Raw genomic sequence first — 24,278 nt, forward strand, 5'->3', positions numbered from 1 at the left:
AGTTGGTGCTGAGTAAGAGGAGGTTTCTGAGAGTTGGTGCTGAGTAAGAGGAGGTTTCTGAGAGTTGGCGCTGAGTAACAGGAGGTTTCTGAGAGTTGGTGCTGAGTAAGAGGAGGTTTCTGAGAGTTGGCGCTGAGTAACAGGAGGTTTCTGAGAGTTGGTGCTGAGAAAGAGGAGGTTTCTGAGAGTTGGCGCTGAGTAAGAGGAGGTTTCTGAGATGGTGTAGTGTAAAAGGAGGTTTCTGAGAGTTGGTGCTCAGTGAGAGTTGGTTTCTGAGAGTTGGCGCTGAGTAACAGGAGGTTTCTGAGAGTTGGTGCTGAGTAAGAGGAGGTTTCTGAGACTTGGCGCTGAGTAAGAGGAGGTTTCTGAGAGTTGGTGCTGAGTAAGAGGAGGTTTCTGAGAGTTGGTGCTGAGTGAGAGGAGGTGTCTGAGAGTTGGTGTTGAGTAAGAGGAGGTTTCTGAGAGTTGGTGCTGAGTAAGTGGAGGTGTCTGAGAGTTGCTGCTGAGTAAGAGGAGGTGTCTGAGAGTTGGTGCTGAGTAAGAGGAGGTTTCTGAGAGTTGGTGCTGAGTAAGAGGAGGTTTCTGAGAGTTGGTGTTGAGTAAGAGGAGGTTTCTGAGAGTTGGTGTTGAGTAAGAGGAGGTTTCTGAGAGTTGGTGCTGAGTAAGTGGAGGTGTCTGAGAGTTGGTGCTGAGTAAGAGGAGGTTTCTGAGAGTTGGCGCTGAGTAAGAGGAGGTTTCTGAGAGTTGGCGCTGAGTAAGAGGAGGTTTCTGAGAGTTGGTGCTGAGTAAGAGGAGGTTTCTGAGAGTTGGCGCTGAGTAAGAGGAGGTGTCTGAGAGTTGGTGCTGAGTAAGAGGAGGTTTCTGAGAGTTGTTGCTGAGTAAGAGGAGGTTTCTGAGTTGGCGCTGAGTAACAGGAGGTTTCTGAGAGTTGTTGCTGAGTAAGAGGAGGTGTCTGAGTTGCTGCTGAGTAAGAGGAGGTTTCTGAGAGTTGGTGCTGAGTAAGAGGAGGTTTCTAAGAGATGGTGCAGATTAAGAGGAGGTGTCTGAGAGTTTCCTGAGTAAGAGGAAGTGATTGAGAGTTGGTGCTGAGTAAGAGGAGGTTTCTGAGAGTTGGTGCTGAGTAAGAGGAGGTGTCTGAGAGTTGGTGCTGAGTAAGAGGAGGTTTCTGAGAGTTGGTGCTGAGTAAGAGGAGGTTTCTGAGAGTTGGTGCTGAGTAAGAGGAGGTTTCTGAGAGTTGGTGCTGAGTAAGAGGAGGTGTCTGAGAGTTGGTGCTGAGTAAGAGGAGGTTTCTGAGAGTTAGTGCTGAGTAAGAGGAGGTTTCTGAGAGTTGGCGCTGAGTAAGAGGAGGTTTCTAAGAGATGGTGCAGATTAAGAGGAGGTGTCTGAGAGTTTCCTGAGTAAGAGGAAGTGATTGAGAGTTGGTGCTGAGTAAGAGGAAGTCTTTTAGAGTTGGTGCTGAGTAAGAGGAAGTGTTTTAGAGTTGGTGCTGAGTAAGAGGAGGTGTCTGAGAGTTGGTGCTGAGTAAGAGGAGGTTTCTGAGAGTTGGTGCTGAGTAAGAGGAGGTGTCTGAGAGTTGGTGCTGAGTAAGAGGAAGTGTTTTAGAGTTGGTGCTGAGTAAGAGGAGGTTTCTGAGAGATGGTGCAGATTAAGAGGAGGTGTCTGAGAGTTTCCTGGTTAAGAGGTGGTATCTGAGTTGTTGCTGAGTAAGCGGAGTTTTCTGAGAGTTGGTGCTGAGTAAGAGGTTGTGTCTGAGTTGGTGCTGAGTAACAGGAGGTTTCTGAGAGTTGGTGCTGAGTAAGAGGATGTTTCTGAGAGTTGGTGCTGAGTAAGAGGAGGTTTCTGAGAGTTGGTGCTGAGTAAGAGGAGGTTTCTGAGAGTTGGTGCTGAGTAAGAGGAGGTTTCTGAGAGTTGGCGCTGAGTGAGAGGAGGTGTCTGAGAGTTGGCGCTGAGTAAGAGGAGGTTTCTGAGAGTTGGCGCTGAGTGAGAGGAGGTGTCTGAGAGTTGGCGCTGAGTAAGAGGAGGTGTCTGTGATTTGCTGCTGAGTAAGAGGAGGTTTCTGAGAGTTGGCGCTGAGTAAGAGGAGGTTTCTGAGAGTTGGCGCTGAGTAAGAGGAGGTTTCTGAGATGGTGTAGTGTAAGAGGAGGTTTCTGAGAGTTGGCGCTGAGTAACAGGAGGTTTCTGAGAGTTGGTGCTGAGTAAGAGGAGGTTTCTGAGAGTTGGTGCTGAGTAAGAGGAGGTGTCTGAGAGTTGGTGCTGAGTAAGAGGAGGTTTCTGAGAGTTGGCGCTGAGTAAGATGAGGTTTCTGAGATGGTGTTGAGTAAGAGGAGGTTTCTGAGAGTTGGCGCTGAGTAAGTTGAGGTTTCTGAGATGGTGTTGAGTAAGAGGAGGTTTCTGAGAGTTGGTGCTCAGTGAGAGTTGGTTTCTGAGAGTTGGCGCTGAGTAAGTGGAGGTTTCTGAGAGTTGGCGCTGAGTAACAGGAGGTTTCTGAGAGTTGGTGCTGAGTAAGAGGGGTTATCTGAGAGTTGGTGCTGAGTAAGAGGAGGTTTCTGAGAGTTGGCGCTGAGTAAGAGGATGTGTCTGAGAGTTGGCGCTGAGTAAGAGGAGGTTTCTGAGAGTTGGTGTTGAGTAAGAGGAGGTTTCTAAGAGATGGTGCAGATTAAGAGGAGGTGTCTGAGAGTTTCCTGAGTAAGAGGAAGTGATTGAGAGTTGGTGCTGAGTAAGAGGAAGTGTTTTAGAGTTGGTGCTGAGTAAGAGGAAGTGTTTTAGAGTTGGTGCTGAGTAAGAGGAGGTGTCTGAGAGTTGGTGCTGAGTAAGAGGAGGTTTCTGAGAGTTGGTGCTGAGTAAGAGGAGGTGTCTGAGAGTTGGTGCTGAGTAAGAGGAGGTTTCTGAGAGTTGGTGCTCAGTGAGAGTTGGTTTCTGAGAGTTGGTGCTGAGTAAGAGGAGGTTTCTGAGAGTTGGTGCTGAGTAAGAGGAGGTTTCTGAGAGTTGGTGCTGAGTAAGAGGTGGTTTCTGAGAGTTGGTGCTGAGTAAGAGGAGGTTTCTGAGAGTTGGCGCTGAGTGAGAGGAGGTGTCTGAGAGTTGGCGCTGAGTAAGAGGAGGTGTCTGTGATTTGCTGCTGAGTAAGAGGAGGTTTCTGAGAGTTGGTGCTGAGTAAGAGGAGGTTTCTGAGAGTTGGTGCTGAGTAAGAGGAGGTGTCTGAGAGTTGGTGCTGAGTAAGAGGAAGTGTTTTAGAGTTGGTGCTGAGTAAGAGGAGGTTTCTGAGAGATGGTGCAGATTAAGAGGAGGTGTCTGAGAGTTTCCTGGGTAAGAGGTGGTATCTGAGTTGTTGCTGAGTAAGAGGAGGTTTCTGAGAGTTGGCGCTGAGTAAAAGGAGGTTTCTGAGAGATGGTGCAGATTAAGAGGAGGTTTCTGAGAGTTGGTGCTGAGTAAGTGGAGGTGTCTGAGTTGGTGCTGAGTAAGAGGAGGTTTCTGAGAGTTGGCGCTGAGTAAGAGGAGGTTTCTGAGAGTTGGTGCTGAGTAAGAGGAGGTTTCTGAGAGTTGGTGCTGAGTAAGAGGAGGTTTCTGAGAGTTGATGCTGAGTAAGAAGAGGTGTCTGAGTGTTGGTTCTGAGTAAGAGGAGGTGTCTGAGTGGGTGCTGTGTAAGAGGAGGTTTCTGAGAGATGCTGCTGAGTAACAGGAGGTGTCTGCGAGTTTCCTGTGTAAGAGGTGGTGTCTGAGTTGGTACTGAGTAACAGGAGGTTTCTGAGAGTTGGTGCTGAGTAAGAGGAGGTTTCTGAGAGTTGGCGCTGAGTAACAGGAGGTTTCTGAGAGTTGGTGCTGAGTAAGAGGAGGTTTCTGAGAGTTGGCGCTGAGTAAGAGGAGGTTTCTGAGATGGTGTAGTGTAAAAGGAGGTTTCTGAGAGTTGGTGCTCAGTGAGAGTTGGTTTCTGAGAGTTGGCGCTGAGTGACAGGAGGTTTCTGAGAGTTGGTGCTGAGTAAGAGGAGGTTTCTGAGAGTTGGCGCTGAGTAACAGGAGGTTTCTGAGAGTTGGTGCTGAGTAAGAGGAGGTTTCTGAGAGTTGGTGCTGAGTAAGAGGAGGTTTCTGAGAGTTGGCGCTGAGTAAGAGGAGGTTTCTGAGAGTTGGCGCTGAGTAAGAGGAAGTGTTTTAGAGTTGGTGCTGAGTAAGAGGAAGTGTTTTAGAGTTGGTGCTGAGTAAGAGGAGGTGTCTGAGAGTTGGTGCTGAGTAAGAGGAGGTGTCTGAGAGTTGGTGCTGAGTAAGAGGAGGTTTCTGAGAGTTGGTGCTGAGTAAGAGGAGGTTTCTGAGAGTTGGTGCTGAGTAAGAGGAGGTGTCTGAGAGTTGGTGCTGAGTAAGAGGAAGTGTTTTAGAGTTGGTGCTGAGTAAGAGGAGGTTTCTGAGAGATGGTGCAGATTAAGAGGAGGTGTCTGAGAGTTTCCTGGGTAAGAGGTGGTATCTGAGTTGTTGCTGAGTAAGCGGAGTTTTCTGAGAGTTGGTGCTGAGTAAGAGGTTGTGTCTGAGTTGGTGCTGAGTAACAGGAGGTTTCTGAGAGTTGGTGCTGAGTAAGAGGAGGTTTCTGAGAGTTGGTGCTGAGTAAGAGGTGGTTTCTGAGAGTTGGTGCTGAGTAAGAGGAGGTTTCTGAGAGTTGGCGCTGAGTGAGAGGAGGTGTCTGAGAGTTGGCGCTGAGTAAGAGGAGGTGTCTGTGATTTGCTGCTGAGTAAGAGGTTGTGTCTGAGTTGGCGCTGAGTAACAGGAGGTTTCTGAGAGTTGGTGCTGAGTAAGAGGAGGTTTCTGAGAGTTGGTGCTGAGTAAGAGGAGGTGTCTGAGAGTTGGTGCTGAGTAAGAGGAAGTGTTTTAGAGTTGGTGCTGAGTAAGAGGAGGTTTCTGAGAGATGGTGCAGATTAAGAGGAGGTGTCTGAGAGTTTCCTGGGTAAGAGGTGGTATCTGAGTTGTTGCTGAGTAAGAGGAGGTTTCTGAGAGTTGGCGCTGAGTAAAAGGAGGTTTCTGAGAGATGGTGCAGATTAAGAGGAGGTTTCTGAGAGTTGGTGCTGAGTAAGAGGATGTGTCTGAGAGTTGGTGCTGAGTAAGAGGAGGTTTTTGAGAGTTGATGCTGAGTAAGAGGAGGTGTCTGAGTTGGTGCTGAGTAAGAGGAGGTTTCTGAGAGTTGGTGCTGAGTAAGAGGAGGTTTCTGAGAGTTGATGCTGAGTAAGAAGAGGTGTCTGAGTGTTGGTTCTGAGTAAGAGGAGGTGTCTGAGTGGGTGCTGTGTAAGAGGAGGTTTCTGAGAGATGCTGCTGAGTAACAGGAGGTGTCTGCGAGTTTCCTGTGTAAGAGGTGGTGTCTGAGTTGGTACTGAGTAACAGGAGGTTTCTGAGAGTTGGTGCTGAGTAAGAGGAGGTTTCTGAGAGTTGGCGCTGAGTAACAGGAGGTTTCTGAGAGTTGGTGCTGAGTAAGAGGAGGTTTCTGAGAGTTGGCGCTGAGTAAGAGGAGGTTTCTGAGATGGTGTAGTGTAAAAGGAGGTTTCTGAGAGTTGGTGCTCAGTGAGAGTTGGTTTCTGAGAGTTGGCGCTGAGTAACAGGAGGTTTCTGAGAGTTGGTGCTGAGTAAGAGGAGGTTTCTGAGAGTTGGTGCTGAGTAAGAGGAGGTTTCTGAGAGTTGGTGCTGAGTAAGAGGAGGTTTCTGAGAGTTGGTGCTGAGTAAGAGGAGGTGTCTGAGAGTTGGTGCTGAGTAAGAGGAGGATTCTGAGAGTTGGCGCTGAGTAAGAGGAGGTGTCTGAGTTGGTGCTGAGTAAGAGGAGGTGTCTGAGTTGGTGCTGAGTAAGAGGAGGTGTCTGTGAGTTGGATACTGTTGATGGGGATGACCTACCAGGAATGAGTTGTAGTGGTCCTGCCTCTGGCACAGAGGTTGAACCCTCAACTAGAAAGGGGAGGAGGGAAGAGAAGAGAGCGATAGTTTTAGGGGATTCTATTGTCAGGGGGGCAGATAGGAGATTTTGTGGGGCAGATCGGGAGTCTCGGATGGTATGTTGCCTCCCTGGTGCCAGGGTCCGGGACATCTCAGATCGGGTGCAGGCTATTCTTGAGAACGAGGGCATGAACCCAGATGTAGTGGTCCATGTAGGGACCAACGATGTAGGTAAGGTGAGTGAGGGGGTCCTGCTTAGAGAGTTCAGGGAGTTAGGAGTGAAGCTGAAAGGCAGGACCTCCAGGGTGACAATCTCGGGATTGCTACCTGTGCCACGTGCGAGTGAGGCAAAGAATAGAATGATTATGCACATTAATACGAGGCTGAGAGCATGGTGCAGGAAGGAAGGGTTCAGGTTTTTGGATAATTGGTCTTTGTTCCAGGGACATTGGGATCTGTTTCGAAGGGATGGTCTTCTAAGAGGGGTACTAACATTTTTGCAGGAGTGCTTGCCTGTGCTGCTCGGGGGGGGTTTAAACTAGATGTGCAGGGGGCAGGGATCCAGATCCAGAGGGTTGGTCAGAAGGTGCATGGGGTTAAATGTGTACAAGGTTTGGGTGATCTTGAGAAGGTCATCAAAATTCAGGGTGCAATTTGCCTGATGGAAGTTCAAGGAGCTGGGTTAGGTACAGTAGACAGTGTTTTAAGCAAAGAGAGGAGGAATGGGCTAAGAATTCTATACTTGAATGCGCGTAGTGTCAGAAATAAGACAGATGGGCTTGAAGCTCAGATGAAAATGGGGAACTATGATATTGTTGGGATAACGGAGACATGGCTGCAAGGGGATCAGGCCTGGGAATTGAGTGTACCAGGGTATACGTGCTATCGTAGAGACAGAAGTATGGGAAGAGGGAGTGGGGTGGCCCTGTTGGTGAGGAATGAGATTCAGTCCTTAGCAAGAGGTGACTTGGGAACAGGGGAAGTAGAGTCTGTGTGGATTGAGCTGAGGAACAGTAAGGGTAAAAAGACCCTAATGGGTGTTGTGTACAGGCCCCCAAACAGTAGCGTGGATATTGGGTACAAGTTGATTAGGGAGTTAACATTGGCATGTGCTAAAGGTAATGCAGTCGTTATGGGAGATTTCAACATGCAGGTGGACTGAGAGAATCAGGTAGGTGCTGGACCCCAGGATAGGGAGTTTGTGGAGTGTCTAAGGGATGTATTTTTGGAACAGCTTGTGCTTGAGCCAACCAGGAACGAGGCTATTTTGGACTTGGTGATGTGTAATGAACAGGAATTGATAAGTGATCTTGAAGTAAAGGAGCCATTAGGAAGTAGTGATCATAACATGATAAGTTTTTATCTACAATTTGAGAGGGATAGGGGCAGATCAGAGGTGTCAGTGTTGCAATTAAATAAAGGAGACTACGGAGCCATGAGGGAAGAGCTGGCCAAAGTTAAATGGGCGTATGCCCTGGCAGGAAAGACAGTGGATCAGCAGTGGCAGATATTCTTGGGCATAATACAAAAGATGGAAATGCAGTTCATTCCAATGAGAAGGAAGGATTCGAAGAGGGGGAAGGGGCCACAGTGGTTGACAAAGGAAGTCAGAGATTGTATAGCATTAAGGAAAAAGAAGTATGACAGTGCTAAGATGAGTGGGAATACAGATGATTGGGAAAGTTTTAAGGAACAGCAGATCTTAACTAAAAAAGCAATACGGAGAGAAAAAATCAGGTATGAGAGTCTAGCCAGGAATATAAAAGGGGATAGCAAAAGCTTTTTTAGCTATGTGAAGAGAAAGAAGATAGTTAAGAACAATGTTGGCCCCTTGAAGAATGAATTGGGAGAAATTGTTATGGGAAACAGGGAAATGGCAACAGAATTTAATGCGTACTTTAGATCTGTCTTCACCAGGGAGGACACAAGCAATCTCCCAGATGTATGGATGGGCCAGGGTCATAAGATATCAGAGGAATTGAGACAGATTGACATTAGGAAAGAAACTGTGATGAGTAGACTGGTAGGACTGAAGGCTAATAAATCCCCGGGTCCAGATGGTCTGCATCCGAGGGTTCTAAAAGAGGTGGCTCAGGAAATTGCGGATGCATTGGTAATCATTTTCCAATGTTCCTTAGATTCAGGATCAGTTCCTGAAGATTGGAGAGTGGCTAATGTTGTCCCACTTTTCAAGAAGGGAGGGAAGGAGAAAACGGAGAACTATCGCCCTGTTAGCCTAACGTCAGTCGTGGGAAGATGCTTGAGTCCATTATTAAGGACGAAATAGTGGCACATCTAGATGGCAGAAATAGGATTAGGCCGAGCCAGCATGGATTTACCAAGGGCAAATCATGCTTGACTAATCTGTTGGAGTTTTTTGAGGGTGTAACAAGGATGTTAGACGAGGGTAAGCCAGTGGATGTTGTGTACCTAGATTTTCAGAAGGCATTCGATAAGGTGCCACATAGGAGATTGGTGAGTAAAATCAGAGCTCATGGCATTGGGGGCAGGGTTTCAACATGGATAGAAAACTGGTTGGCAGATAGAAAGCAAAGGGTAGCAGTGAATGGGTGTTTCTCGGACTGGCTGGAGGTGACTAGTGGGGTACCACAGGGCTCTGTATTGGGACCACAGCTCTTTACGATTTATGTCAATGATTTAGATGAGGGCATTGAAAACTATATCAGCAAGTTTGCTGACGATACTAAACTGGGTGGCAGTGTGACATGCGAAGAGGACGTTAGGAGAATACAAGGAGACTTGGATAGGCTGAGTGAGTGGGCAGATACTTGGCAGATGTCATTCAATGTGAATAAATGTGAAGTTATCCACTTTGGAAGCTGGAACATGAGGGCAGAGTATTGCCTGAACGGTGTCGAGTTAGGTAAGGGAGAAATGCAAAGAGATCTAGGTGTCCTAGTTCACCAGTCAATGAAGGTGAATGAGCAAGTGCAACAGGCAGTGAAGAGGGCAAATGGAATGTTGGCCTTTGTTACAAGGGGAATTGAATACAAGAGCAAGGATGTTCTTTTGCATTTGTACAGGGCCCTGGTGAGACCACACCTGGAATATTGTGTACAGTTTTGGTCTCCAGGTTTAAGGAAGGACATTCTGGCAATTGAGGAAGTGCAGCGTAGATTCACTAGGTTGATTCCTGGGATGGCAGGGCTGTCTTACGCAGAGAGATTGGAGAGATTGGGCTTGTACACGCTGGAATTGAGGAGATTGAGAGGGGATCTGATTGAAACATTTAAGATAATTAAAGGATTTGATAGGATTGAGGCAGGTAATATGTTCCAGATGTTGGGAGAGTCCAGTACCAGAGGGCATGGATTGAGAATAAGAGGTCAGTTATTTAAAACAGAGTTGAGGAAGAGCTTCTTCTCCCAGAGAGTTGTGGAGGTGTGGAATGCACTGCCTCGGAAGACGGTGGAGGCCAATTCTCTGGATGCTTTCAAGAAGGAGCTGGATAGATATCTGATGGATAGGGGAATCAAGGGATATGGGGACAAGGCAGGGACTGGGTATTGATAGTGAATGATCAGCCATGATCTCAGAATGGCGGTGCAGACTCGAGGGGCCGAATGGTCTACTTCTGCACCTATTGTCTATTGTCTATTCAAGTTTGCTTAAGGTGAGAGGGTGCAGCTTTAAAGCGCCCCGAGGATGGGGCAAATTTTTCACCTTGAGTCGTCGGTATCTGAGACTAGCTGCCATGGAGATGGTGGTGGCAGAAACAGTAACACATTTAAGGGTCAGCTGGACATGTGATGGGATGAACAGAGGATAGAGGAATACGGAATTTTTGCAGACAAGTGAGATTCATATCAATAAATTTGATACTCAGCAGAAACACAAACGGCCAAAGGGTCTGTACACGAGATTAGATTGGCTGGGACTTTTATCCCCCCAGATCACAGCAGGTCTTATGACATCAAGATTTATAAAATCATGACAGCATAGAGAGGGTGGACAGTATCTCTCTTCCCCAGGGTCAGAGGGTCCAAAACTAGAGGGCATAGATTTAAGGTATATATACACTTTATATACATGTTGTATATATAAATATATAGTACTTGCACATTTGCTGTTTATCAGTCTTTGCTTGTTATAGTTTTTCTTAAATTACAATGCATTTCTTTGTTTTTCCTGTGAATGCCCACAAGAAAATGAATCTTAGCTAGTATATGGTGACATACATGTTCTTTCATAAATTGACTTTGAACTTTGAGTTATCACATTGTTTACACCTCACACTGAACTAGAATCAGCATGAAAGTATCCCAGACACAGTGCATACTGTCTGTCTCTGAGAGCTGGAGGCTATTCTCACAGCCATTGAAAGACGCTATCTGAATGCAGCATCCTTCTCGCTAAACGCCTTGCTATCTCTGGATCTGTAATTATTCTTCAATTGCTGCACTGCGAGTAACATTACAACAATAGGTTAACCCAAACATCCCCAAGTGTTCACATGAGGGATATTCACATATTTATCTACCGTAAATACATATGGAAAGAGAGTGTTACATAAGTATGAATTATACAGTTATATATGTTGCCACATATAATATACTGTGTAGAAATAAAATTTTCATTTGCATACAAATATATGTTTTCACTATATATTACATTATTATTTGCTAATATAATGATACAGTATATTAGACCATTACATGTAGGAGTGGGATTAAGCCATTTGGCCCATCAAGTCTGCTCTGCCATTTTACTGATCCATTTCCCTCAGTCCAAATTTCCTTCCTTCTCCCTTCATGTCCTGACTAATCGAGAATCTATCAATCTCTGCCTTAAATATACTTGGTCTCCAAAGCCACACGTGGCAAAGAATTCCACATACACCACTCTCAGGCTAAAGAAATTCCTATCTTCTCCATTCTAAAAGGATTTCCATCTATTCTGAGTTTGTGTCCTCTGACCTTAGACTCCCCCACCATAGGAAACATCCTCTCCACATCCACTCTATCTGTGTCCTCTGGTCCTAGATTCCCCCAACATAGGAAACATCCTCTCCACACCCACTCTATCAAGACCTTTCAACATTCAATAGGTTTCAATGAGATCCCCCCTCATTCTTTTGAATTCCAGTGAATACAAGCCCAGAGCCATTAAAGCTCCTCATTTGATAAGCCTACATGAGGATTCCCAAGTGCGTTTGCACCTCAGATTTTTGAGACTTCTCTCCATTTTGAAAATAGTCTATGCTTTTATTTCTTCTACCAAAGTGCATGACTGTACACTTTCCAACACTGTCTTCCATCTGCCACTTCTTTCCCCATTCTCCTAATTGTTCTGTCCTTATGTAGCCTCTCTACTTCCTCAACACTACCTGCCCCTTCACCTGTCTTCTTACTGTCTGCAAACTTTGCAACAAAGCCATCAATTCCGTCATCCAAATTATTGACACATAACGTAAAAAGAAGCGGTCCCTGGGGAACACCACGAGTCACCAGCAGCCAACCAGAAAAATGCTCCTTTTATTCCCACTCTGCCTCCTGCAAATCAGCCACTGCTTTACCCATGCTAGAATCTTTCCTGTAATACCATGGGCTCTTAACAAGTTAACGAGCCTCATGTGTGGCAACTTGTCAAAGGTCTTCAGAAAATCCAAATACACAACGTTGACTGATTCAGCTTTATCTCTCCTACTTGATATTTCTTCAAAGAATTCAAACAGATTTGTCAGACAAGATTTTCCCTTGAGGAAACCATGCTGGCTACGGCCTATTTTATCATGTGCCTCCAAGTACCTCAAAACCACGTCATTAATAATGGACTCCAACATCTTCCCAGCTACTGAGGTCAGACTATAGTTTCCTTTCTTCTGTCTCTCTCCCTTCTTGAAGAGTAGTGTGACATTTGCAAATTTTCCAATCTTTCAGAATGATTCTAGAATCTAGTGATTCTTAAAAGACCATTACTAGTGCCTCCCCTTTCAGGACTGGGGTGTGCACCATCTGATCCAGGTGACTTTTCTACCTTCAGTTTCACTTCATTCACTTCTGTCACCTGACACTCTCGAACTTCCAGCATACTGCTTGTGTTTTCCATAGTGAAGGGTGATGCAAAATACTTACTTAGTTCGTCCGCCATTTTACCTCTCTAGTGGAGTTTTTCAGCAGCCCAATGTCTACTCTTACCCCTCTTTTACACTTTACATGTCTGAAGAATATTTTGGAATCCTCATTAATATTATTGGCTACCTTACCTTAGTATTCTGTTTATATTATATTACTTTTTAAAAATATAGATTCCTAATTATAATTCATAGTGCACTTTATGTGCTACACTGTACTGTTGCTGAAAAACACTAAGTTCACAAGATATGTCAGTGATAATAAATCTGATTCTGATTCCAATTCTGAGATGATCTTTTGCACTCCAAATTAGATTGCTGGCCCATTGAACAGAACTTTGGAGATATTTATTAGAAGCATTTTTCCAACTTAAGTTTTGTGCCTTGTCTGCCTGTGCAGCTTCACTTGAAAACAAATACTTTACACAAATTGATAAAAATAAGTATTGTTGTGTTAATAGTTTATCAGGGGTCCCAGTCCTGGTAAATCTGGAAATTAATGGTCTTCCCACACTGCCACTGATCGATAAAGCATAGGTCGGAGGGAAGTGTGACCCCGGGAGAGAGAGAGGGTGGGAGGGAGCGTGTTATATGACCTTCAGGCTGGGTGGGTGGGAGAGAACCGAGGATTGAGAACTTCGGAGAGTTAGAGAGAGACAGAGATGCCAAAAGGAGCAGGAGAGATTTAAACAGCTCAGAGAGAGAGGGGAAGGAGACGGAACCCAAGGCCAGTCCGGATTTAAACTCTATCTTAAATCTCGAGTTAACGGGGGTCGGCAGTTGGTTGATAGTCAGACCTGGTCGCGGTCTGGAGGAACGAATGCGGTGTAAGTCCCGGGGCCGGGACAACCCCATACCTACTGGGGGACCAAGAGAGACCTTCTCTCCGCCGGACCCAGCGCCGCCAGGGGAGCCGCAACAAAACCATTCCGTTCGCAGTCTGCCGGGAGAGGGCGAGAGGGTAAAAGAGGAGCGGATAGGACAGAGGGAGGTGGCGGAAAGGCAGAGAGTGGAAGGGAGAAGGAGGCTAAGGGGAGAAGAAGGAGGGGGAAGGGGAAAAGGAAAGAGGGACTGAAGAGATACAGGCGGGGAGAGAGGGGGAAAGAGAGGAGAGACGTGGGGGAAGGGGAAAAGGAAAGAGGGACTGAAGAGATACAGGCGGGGAGAGAGGGGGAAAGAGAGGAGAGACGTGGGGGAAGGGGAAAAGGAAAGAGGGACTGAAGAGATACAGGCGGGGAGAGAGGGGAAAAGAGAGGAGCGACGTGGGGGAAGGGGAAAAGGAAAGAGGGACTGAAAATATACAGACGAGGAAAAGCGGAAGGGACGATGGACGAGGGGGAGAAGGGGAAGAGGGGAAACGGGAAGAGTAATATGCCAGGGAGGAAGGGGATGGGCGAGGGAGAGAGGGGCGGAAGGGAGAGGAGGGTAAGAGGGGGAGAGAACTGAGGAAGAGAGGGAGAGGAGCGAGAGGGGAGAGGTAGAGAGGGAAAGGAGAGGGATGAATGAGAATGGAGAAGAGAGAATGGAAGGGGGAGTAGTGGAGAATGGGGTGAGGGACTGAGTGCGGGAAAGGGGAAAGAGAGGTTGAGTAGGTGAGGGTGGAGGAGGGTAGGGGCTAGAAAAGAGACGAATGGGGAAAGAGGAGAAGGGTTGGGGAAAAGTGTGTGGAATTGAGGAAGAGGATGGAGGGAAGGGAATGAGAGTTGGAGATAGGGAGCGAGTTGGGGAGGAATTGGGAATGGGGAGGGGAGCGGATGGGGAGGAATTGGGAATGGGAACATGTTGGAGGAGGGTTTAGGAATGGGGAGGGGGAGCAGGTTGGGGAGAGTTCAGGAATGGGAAGGGGGAGTGTAGCTGGGGAGGATTCGGGAATGGGGCGTAGAGGACGTGGCTTGCCGCGGGTTGGAGTCAATGCTGGAAGCAACAGGTGGACGGTCCCGCAGCTTGACACCGCTCCCTCCGACCTCACCCTCCCTCTTCTCCCTATTCCTCATCCCCCTTTCCCCAACCTTCCTCTCCTCCCTGCCCCTTTCGCCCTCCGTTACCTGCCCCGTTGACTCCGCTCCGCCGCTCTCCACTGAAGATGAATTCGTAGCATTTGTTGCGTTCCACCAGCCCCCGAAAGCAGAGCTCGGTAACGATGTGCAGCGCCTTCTCGCACAGACTGACCCCGTTCTGTGAGGGGCCGCTCATCGCCGCCCCCTCTTCGCGCTCCTCCTGCGCCGCTTTCGTGCCGACCCTGCGCCCGGCGCTGTCGGTCCGCTCCGGACCCCGCGGACAGCGCGATCCCCGCGCAACTCAGCGCTGCAGATTGCATCTGACTGGCGCCGACCCCATCCGTTGCTTTCACAGTTCGTCCGATCGCGACCGGCCCACAATGTTTCCGCGGTCCGTCAGCAGTATTTTGCGCTGCGCCGTGGATCTGTGGAACCCGGCTCCTGGGAGATGTTTCTGAACCGTGTCCTGGGATCGGCCTCTGCACGTCACACAGCACCTCCCCTCCCGCAGCGCGGCGCTCCCTCAGTACTGCCCGTCCCCCACGGAGTGACCCTCCCTCGGTACCACCCCTCCCACGGTGTGACCCTCCCTGAGTACTACCCCTCCCTCAGTACCACCCCTCCCACGGTGTGACCCTCCCACAGAGTGACCCTCCCTCAGTACCACCCCTCCCACGGTGTGACCCTCCCTCGGTACCACCCTCACACAGTGTGACCCTCCCTCGGTACTGCCCCTCCCACACTGTGTCTCTCCCTTGGTACCACCCCTCCCACGGTGTGACCCTCCCTCAGTACCACCCCTCCCACAGAGTGACCCTCCCTCGATACCATCCCTCCCACGGTGTGACCCTGCCACAGAGTGACCCTCCCTCAGTACCACCCCTCCCACGGTGTAACCCTCCCTCAGTACCACCCCTCCCACGGTGTGACCCTCCCTGAGTACTACCCCTCCCTCAGTACCACCCCTCCCACGGTGTGACCCTCCCTCAGTACCTCCCCTCCCACGGTGTGACCCTCCCTGAGTACTACCCCTCCCTCAGTACCACCCCTCCCACGGTGTGACCCTCCCTCAGTACCTCCCCTCCCACGGTGTGACCCTCCCTGAGTACTACCCCTCCCTCAGTACCACCCCTCCCACGGTGTGACCCTCCCACAGAGTGACCCTCCCTCAGTACCACCCCTCCCACGGTGTGACCCTCCCTCGGTACCACCCCTCCCACAGTGTGACCCTCCCTCAGTACCACCCCTCCCACGGTGTGACCCTCCCTCGGTACCACCCTCACACAGTGTGACCCTCCCTCGGTACTGCCCCTCCCACACTGTGACTCTCCCTCGGTACCATCCCTCCCACGGTGTGACCCTCCCACAGAGTGACCCTCCCTCAGTACCACCCCTCCCACTGTGTGACCCTCCCTAAGTACCACCCTCCCACAGTGTAACCCTCCCTCGGTACCGCCCCTCCCACACTGTGTCTCTCCCTTGGTACCACCCCTCCCACGGTGTGACCCTCCCTCAGTACCACCCCTCCCACAGAGTGACCCTCCCTCGATACCATCCCTCCCACGGTGTGACCCTCCCACAGAGTGACCCTCCCTCAGTACCACCCCTCCCACGGTGTAACCCTCCCTCAGTACCACCCCTCCCACAGAGTGACCCTCCCTGAATACTACACCTCCCTCAGTACCACCCCTCCCACAGAGTGACCCTCCCTCGATACCATCCCTCCCACGGTGTGACCCTCCCACTGTGTGACCCTCCCTAAGTACCACCCCTCCCACGGTGTAACCCTCCCTCAGTACCACCCCTCCCACAGAGTGACCCTCCCTCGGTACCACCCCTCCCATACTGTGACCCTCCCTCGGTGCCACCCCTCCCACAGTGTGACCCTCCCTCGGTACCACCCCTCCCATGGTGTGACCCTCCCTCAGTACCACCCCTCCCACTGTGTGACCCTCCCTAAGTACCACCCTCACACAGTGTGACTCTCCCTCGATACCACCCCTCCCACGGTGTGACCCTCCCTCAGTACCACCCCTCCCACGGTGTGACCCTCCCTCGATACCACCCCTCCCACGGTGTGACCCTCCCTCAGTACCACCCTCACACAGTGTGACCCTCCCTCGGTACCACCCCTCCCACACTGTGTCTCTCCCTTGGTACCACCCCTCCCACGGTGTGACCCTCCCTCAGTACCACCCCTCCCACAGAGTGACCCTCCCTGAATACTACACCTCCCTCAGTATCACCCCTCCCACAGTGTGACCCTCCCTCGGTACCACCCCTCCCATGTTGTGACCCTCCCTCAGTACCACCCCTCCCTCGGTACCACCCCTTCCACGGTGTGACCCTCCCCCAGTACCAACCCTCCCACAGTGTGACCCTCCCATTGTTCATCTCTAGATGGTGAACAGGGGTTCTGTTCAATTCCATGACCAGTCCCAAAATTTCACATTTGGATCTTGCTGTTGGAAATCGTTGCTGCATTGAACCTCCTGCTCGGTGTCTGCCATTCCTGAGGTCACCCTCTGATGGGGCATCCCAAAGAGACTGAGCAGCATTCCAACAACCCATTGTGAACACAAGAGATACTGCAGATGCAGAAAATCCTGAGCAATGTGGACAAAATGCCAGAGAAACTCAGCAGGTCAGGCAGCATCTATGGAAGGGAGTAAATAGTCGATGTTTTATAGAACGGTATAGGACATATAGAATGGTACAGGCTGTTCAGCCCATGATGCTGTGCCAATCTGATTAGTTAGATATTCAATTACTACTCTAAACTAATGCCTTGTGCCTAAATAATGCCCATTTTTGCCAGCACTTCATTAGGAAAGTTGGCTGTTAATGCAAACATCAGATTTGTTTTGATGTATACATGGGAAATAAATTATTCTGAACCTTAATGTCCTTCCAATCCTTGCACGTTCATGGCCCTCGCTAAACAGCCTCTAGTACACCTCTATTGTATCTTCCTCCAGCACCTCCCCAGCAGCATATTCAAGGCATCCTCCTGACCCAGTGCAAAAAATCCTGCTCCTGGATCTCCCACCTTAACATGGCTCAGTGAGTGCTGGGTATTAGACTTGGTCAATCTTCCTGGGGCTCTTACATACTGTACTTCCCTCTGGTCTGTGGCACAGACAGGAACACCAATATCCAGTGAACACCACACTCTGCAAATCTGCCTCCGAGCAATGGAAGCAACACACACACAATGCTGGTAGAACACAGCAGGCCAGGCAGCGTCTATAGGGAGAAGCACTGTCGATGTTTTGAGCCGAGACCCTTCGTCAGGACTAACTGAAAGGAAAGATACTAAGAGATTTGAAAGTAGTGGGGGGAGGGGGAAATGCAAAATGATAGGAGAAGACCCGAGGGGGTGGGGGATGAAGCTGAGAACTGGAAAGGTGATTGGCGAATGGGATACAGAGCTGGAGAAGGGAAAGGATCATGGGACGGGAGGCCTTAGGAGAAAGAAAGGGGGAGGGGGGAGCACCAGAGGGAGATGGAGAACAGGCAGGGTGATGAGCAGACAGAGAGAAAAAAAACAAACAATTAAATATGTCAGAGATGGGGTAAGAAGGGGAGGAGGGGCATATCTTACTCGATCAAGTCAGGCTCCGTCCAGTGACCACGAGGAAATCGGCAGATGCTGGAAATTCAAGCAACACACACAAAATGCTGGTGGAACACAGCAGGCCAGGCAGCATCTATAGGAAAAAGCGCTGTCGACGTTTCGGGCCGAGACAGAAGACCTGAGCAATGGAGTCTGTTCCTCCAGCAACACCTCCTCTGCATGTGGACACGCATGGGATACCTCACTGTCACCTGGCAGGGAGTGTGGGAGTGCATTAGATACTGGATGCTGGCATCCAATCACCCACCATCAAGGACAGCTTCAAAAGGCAATGCCTCAAAAAGGCATGTCCATCATTAAGGACCCTATCACCCAGGACAGGCCCTCTTTTATTTATTTATTGACATTTAGCATGTAATAGGTCTTTATGGTCCTTCGATGCACCGACCAGCAGTCCCCTGATCTAATTCTAGCTTAATCTCAGGACAATTCATAATGACCAATTAAGCTAAGAACTGGTACATCTTTAGCCTGTGGGAGGAAACCAGAGCACCCAGAGGAAACTCACATGGTCACGGGGAGAACATACAAGCTCCTTACAGGCAGCGATGGGAATTGTGCCCATACTGCCCATTGCTACCATCAAGGAGGAGGTACAGGAGCCTGAAGACACACACTCAGTGTTTTAGGAACAGCTGCTTCCCTTCCACTTCAAATTTCTGAATGAACAATGAACCCATGTACACTACCAGCAGATTTCTGAATGGACAATGAACCCATGTACACAACCAGCAGATTTCTGAAGGACAATGAACCCACGTACACTACCAGCAGATTTCTGAACGACAATGAACCCACATACACTACCAGCAGATTTCTGAATGGACAATGAACCCACGTACACTACCAGCAGATTTCTGAATGACAATGAACCCACGTACACTACCAGCAGATTTCTGAATGGACAATGAACCCATGTACACTACCAGCAGATTTCTGAATGGACAATGAACCCACGTACACTACCAGCAGATTTCTGAATGACAATGAACCCACGTACACTACCAGCAGATTTCTGAATGGACAATGAACCCACGTACACTACCAGCAGATTTCTGAATGGACAATGAACCCACGTACACTACCAGCAGATTTCTGAATGGACAATGAACCCACGTACACTACCAGCAGATTTCTGAATGAACAATGAACCCATGTACACTACCAGCAGATTTCTGAATGAACAATGAACCCATGTACACTACCAGCAGATTTCTGAATGGACAATGAACCCATGTACACTACCAGCAGATTTCTGAATGAACAATGAACCCATGTATACCATCTCACTATTTTTTGCTCTCAATTTACACTACATATTCAGTTTATTTCACATTGCAATATACTGCTGCTGCAAAACATGACAAATGGCAGTGATATCAAACTTGATTCAGATTCTGAATCTGGTGTTAAGAGCATCACCAAAGCCCCAGAATTACGGAGTCATTAATTCACAGAGTCAGAGGGAGATAGAGCCCTTCCTGTTGACCAATACTGTATTCCCATCTGAGCTAGTCCTTTTAGCCCACAGTTAGAAAGGAAAAAGGAAACAAAGATTAACTTGATTTGTCGCATGTACACCGAAACATTGAAACATACGTCAGTAAGACGAAAGGGCTGATTGTGGACTTCAGGATGGGTAAGAGAAAAGAAAACATACTAATCCTCATAGAGGGATCAGAAGTGGAGAGAGTGAGCAGTTTCAAGTTCCTGGGTGTCAAGATTTCTGAGGATCTAACCTGATCCCAGCATATCGATGCAGTTATAAAGAAGGCAAGATAGCAGCTATACTTTATTAGGAGTTTGAAGAGGTTTGTCATGTCAACAAATAAAGTCAAAAGCTTCTATAGTTGTACCGTGGAGAGCATTCTGACAGGCTGCATTACTGTGTGGTATGGAGGGGCTACTGCACAGGACTGAAAGAAGCTGCAGAAGGTTGTAAATCTAGTCAGCTCCATCTTGGGTACTAGCCTACAAAGTACCCAGGACATCTTTAGGGAGCGACATCTCAGAAAGGCAGCGTCCATTATTAAGGACCTCCAGCACCCAGGACATGCCCTTTTCTCACTGTTACCATCAGGTAGGAGATACAGAAGCCTGAAGGCACACACTCAGCGATTCAGGAACAGCTTCTTCCCTTCTGCCTTCCGATTCCTAAATGGACATTGAGTATTTGGACACTACCTCAAGTGTTAAAAATTTATGGTATTTCTATTTTTGCATGTTTTTAAAAAATCTATTCAATATATATAATAGATTTACTTGGTTATTTATTATTATTATCATTATTTTATTATTATTCTCTCTGCTAGGTTATGTATTGCATTGAACTGCTGCTGCTAAGTTTACAAATTTCACGTCCCATGCCGCTGATAATAAACCTGATTCTGATTCTGAGAAGGTCAGTGAGTGGGACTGAGCAGGGGAGATAAAGGATCAGCCATGATTGAATGGTGGAGCAGACTTGATGGGCCAAATGGCCTAATTCTGCTCCTATGTTTTATCATCTTATGGTCTAATGAAAGCCAACACCCCATATGCCTTCTTACTCTCCTTGTCAACTTGCTGGGCAACTTGGAGGAATCTACGTACGTGGACCGCTAGCTTCCTCTGTTTCTCCACACTGCACAGAAGCCTGCCATTAACCCTGTGTTCTGTTTTCAAGCTCAACCTTCTGACCAACCTTAACAAATTTCACATCACATGCCGGTGATAATAAACCTGATTCTGATTCTGACAGTGAAAGGCATCATTCGTGTGATTGGCCAACACAATCTGAATATGTGCTGTTGAGCTCTGCCATGGACGGTCCCAAGCCTTATTGTGAAAGGAGGAGGGTTAGACATAGGGCAAGCTGCTCCATCCCATAACAACCCAGAGCTACAGAAATGACAACAGAAGCTCTAGCCCTAACCCTAACCCTAACCCTAATGCTGCTCCATCCCATAACAACCCAGAGCTACAGAAATGACAACAGAAGCTCCAAAGGCCTCATCCCTGAGAGTGGAAGGATATACCGAGAAGATGGGCTACATCTTGAGAAAGCTTCAAAGGCTGGCCCAGGACAGTGAGCTCCTGTGTAGGGGTGATGGGCTTAAGGAGAAAAAAAGAAGCAGGCTTTGAGTGTCACTGTTCTTCCAGCACCAACATAGCATGCCCACAACTTATTAATCCTAAGTGATTTGGAGTGAATGTCTTTGGACTGTGGCAGGAAACTGGAGCATCCAGAGGAAACACATGCAGTCATAGGGAGAATGTACAAACTCATTGCTGACAGCAGTGGGAATCAAGCCCTCATCATGGGCACTGTCAAGTGTTACGGTAGCTGCCACACTGTCTTGCCACCTGATTTGGCTAATATCCCTCTAAACCAGGGGTTCCAAAACTTTTTTATACCATGAACCCCTACAATTAACCAAAGGGTCTGTGGACCCCAGGTTGAGAATCCCTGATCTAAACCTTTCCTATCTGCGTACCCATCCCTTGTTCTCATAGCTACCATCAGGGAGGAAACAGAAGAGCCTGAAGACACACACTCAACGATTCAGGAACAGCCTCTTCCCCGCCGCCATCCCATTTCTGAAGGACTTTGAACTAATGAACACTACCTCACTACTTTTTTATTTTTATTTTTGCACTACTTATTTAATTTATCTATTTGATACAGTGTATATACATATATCCTCTAATTCATGTTTTCTCTATTATTATGTATTGCACTGCTGCTACAAAGACATATCAAAACATATGCCAGTGATATTAAATGTGATTCTGATCCAACTTTCTTTTAAATGTTGATATTGTACCACCTTCAGCCACTCCCTTTAGCAGCTTGTTCCATACTCAGGGTGAAAAAGTTGCCCGTCAGGTCCATTTTAAATCTCCTCATCTCACCATATACCTGTGCCCTGTTGTACATAATGCCACTTTCCTGGGAAAAGGTCCATGCACATTCACCCCAACTATGTCCCTGCTGATTTCACACACATCTATATGGTCACTCCTCATTCTCTTACACATCAGTGATTACAGTCCTAGTCTGTCCAGTCCCTCCCTCTAACTCAGTCCCTTGAGTTTTGGCAACATTATCACAATAAGATTGAAAGGGTGAAGAGAATATTTACAAGGATGTGGTCAAGACTTGAGGACCTGACTGAAAAGGAAAGGTTGAGTTGGTTAGGACTTTATTCTCTGGAACATACAAGAATAAGGGGAGATTTGATACAGATATGCAAAGTAATGAGGGTTATAAATAAGTATCCATTTCCACTGAGGTTGCATGAGACTAGAGAGGTCACTGCTGTAGGGTGAATGGTGAAATATTTAAGTGCAGCACGAGGAGGAACTTCTCTCAGAGGGTGGTGAGAGTGTGGAATGAGCTGCCAGCGCAAGTGGTAGAAGTAGGGTTGATTTCAACATTTAAGAGAAATTTGGATAGGTATATGGATGGGTGGGGTATGGAGGGTAATGGTCCAGGTGCACATTGCTAGGAATTGGCAGACAAAATTGTTTGACAGGCCCAGGTGGGCTGAGGGGCCTGTTTCTGAGTGGTGGTACTCAGTGACTCCAGCACATCTCATGAATCTTATTTGCATTTATTTAGAACATTTATTGACAGAGTAAATTTACTTTTAACTTATCTATCCAGATGAACATATCTATTGAGGGGAAATGACAGTTGACATTTCAGAGAAGACAGAAAGGTATAGCACAGAAAAAGGCCTTTCAAGCAATGGTGTTGCGTCAGACTAATTAATAAGAGATTCAATTACTACTAATTAATAATTTCAGCCTCCCCAACTGGAAGATCCATGCATTGCCCCAGAATTTGGCACATTAAAATCAGAGTAAAGGATAGAAATATTGGAAACATAGAAAACCTACAGCACAATACAGGCCCTTCAGCCCACAAAGTTGTGCCGAACGAGACCCTATCTTAGAAATTACTAGGCTTCCCTATAGCCCTCTATTTTACTAAGCTCAATGTAGCCTCCAAAAAGACCCTGGGTCTGTGGTGACAGGGAGAGTGTAGGGACAGACATATCACACCTGGGTCTGTGGTGACAGGGAGAGTGTAGGGACAGACATATCACACCTGGGTCTGTGGTGACAGGGAGAGTGTAGGGACAGACATATCACACCTGGGTCTGTGGTGACAGAACACAGTGTAGGGACAGACATATCACACCTGGGTCTGTGGTGACAGGGAGAGTGTAGGGACAGACATATCACACCTGGGTCTGTGGTGACAGGGAGAGAGTAGGGACAGACATATCACACCTGGGTCTGTGGTGACAGAACACAGTGTAGGGACAGACATATCACACCTGGGTCTGTGGTGACAGGGAGAGTGTAGGGACAGACATATCACACCTGGGTCTGTGGTGACAGGGAGAGTGTAGGGACAGACATATCATACCTGGGTCTGTGGTGACAGTCAGAGTGTAGGGACAGACATATCACACCTGGGTCTGTGGTGACAGGGAGAGTGTAGGGACAGACATATCACACCTGGGTCTGTGGTGACAGTCAGAGTGTAGGGACAGACATATCACACCTGGGTCTGTGGTGACAGTCAGAGTGTAGGGACAGACATATCACACCTGGGTCTGTGGTGACAGGGAGAGTGTAGGGACAGACATATCATACCTGGGTCTGTGCTGACAGGGAGAGTGTAGGGACAGACATATCACACCTGGGTCTGTGGTGACAGTCAGAGTGTAGGGACAGACATATCACACCTGGGTCTGTGGTGACAGTCAGAGTGTAGGGACAGACATATCATACCTGGGTCTGTGGTGACAGGGAGTGTAGGGACAGACATATCACACCTGGGTCTGTGGTGACAGAACACAGTGTAGGGACAGACATATCACACCTGGGTCTGTGGTGACAGGGAGAGAGTAGGGACAGACATATCACACCTGGGTCTGTGGTGACAGAACACAGTGTAGGGACAGACATATCACACCTGGGTCTGTGGTGACAGGGAGAGTGTAGGGACAGACATATCACACCTGGGTCTGTGGTGACAGGGAGAGTGTAGGGACAGACATATCACACCTGGGTCTGTGGTGACAGTCAGAGTGTAGGGACAGACATATCACACCTGGGTCTGTGGTGACAGGGAGAGTGTAGGGACAGACATATCACACCTGGGTCTGTGGTGACAGTCAGAGTGTAGGGACAGACATATCACACCTGGGTCTGTGGTGACAGGGAGAGTGTAGGGACAGACATATCACACCTGGATCTGTGGTGACAGGGAGAGTGTAGGGACAGACATATCATACCTGGGTCTGTGGTGACAGGGAGTGTAGGGACAGACATATCACACCTGGGTCTGTGGTGACAGAACACAGTGTAGGGACAGACATATCACACCTGGGTCTGTGGTGACAGGGAGAGAGTAGGGACAGACATATCACACCTGGGTCTGTGGTGACAGAACACAGTGTAGGGACAGACATATCACACCTGGGTCTGTGGTGACAGGGAGAGTGTAGGGACAGACATATCACACCTGGGTCTGTGGTGACAGGGAGAGTGTAGGGACAGACATATCACACCTGGGTCTGTGGTGACAGTCAGAGTGTAGGGACAGACATATCACACCTGGGTCTGTGGTGACAGGGAGAGTGTAGGGACAGACATA

The 24,278-nt window shown here is 48.2% G+C and overlaps 1 protein-coding gene across 4 annotated transcripts in view; it reads right to left on the reverse strand.

Moving 5' to 3' along the window:
- Nucleotides 1–14,369, reverse strand: part of syt10 (synaptotagmin X) — a 163,261-nt gene extending 148,892 nt beyond the window's left edge. For 2 of the 4 annotated variants that reach the window (XM_059976609.1, XM_059976610.1), the window contains exon 1: nt 14,035–14,369. In XM_059976609.1, coding sequence (XP_059832592.1) covers nt 14,035–14,182 — 148 coding nt within the window. In that variant the 5' untranslated portion in view covers nt 14,183–14,369. Of the gene's footprint in view, nt 1–11,237; nt 11,243–14,034 lie in introns of all 4 variants that reach the window. The other 2 variants (XM_059976612.1, XM_059976611.1) reach the window with 2 other exon arrangements.
- Nucleotides 14,370–24,278: the final 9,909 nt, after the last annotated feature.

This window comes from Hypanus sabinus, chromosome 8 (genome assembly GCF_030144855.1).
Source record: "Hypanus sabinus isolate sHypSab1 chromosome 8, sHypSab1.hap1, whole genome shotgun sequence".
Classification (NCBI taxonomy): domain Eukaryota; kingdom Metazoa; phylum Chordata; class Chondrichthyes; order Myliobatiformes; family Dasyatidae; genus Hypanus; species Hypanus sabinus.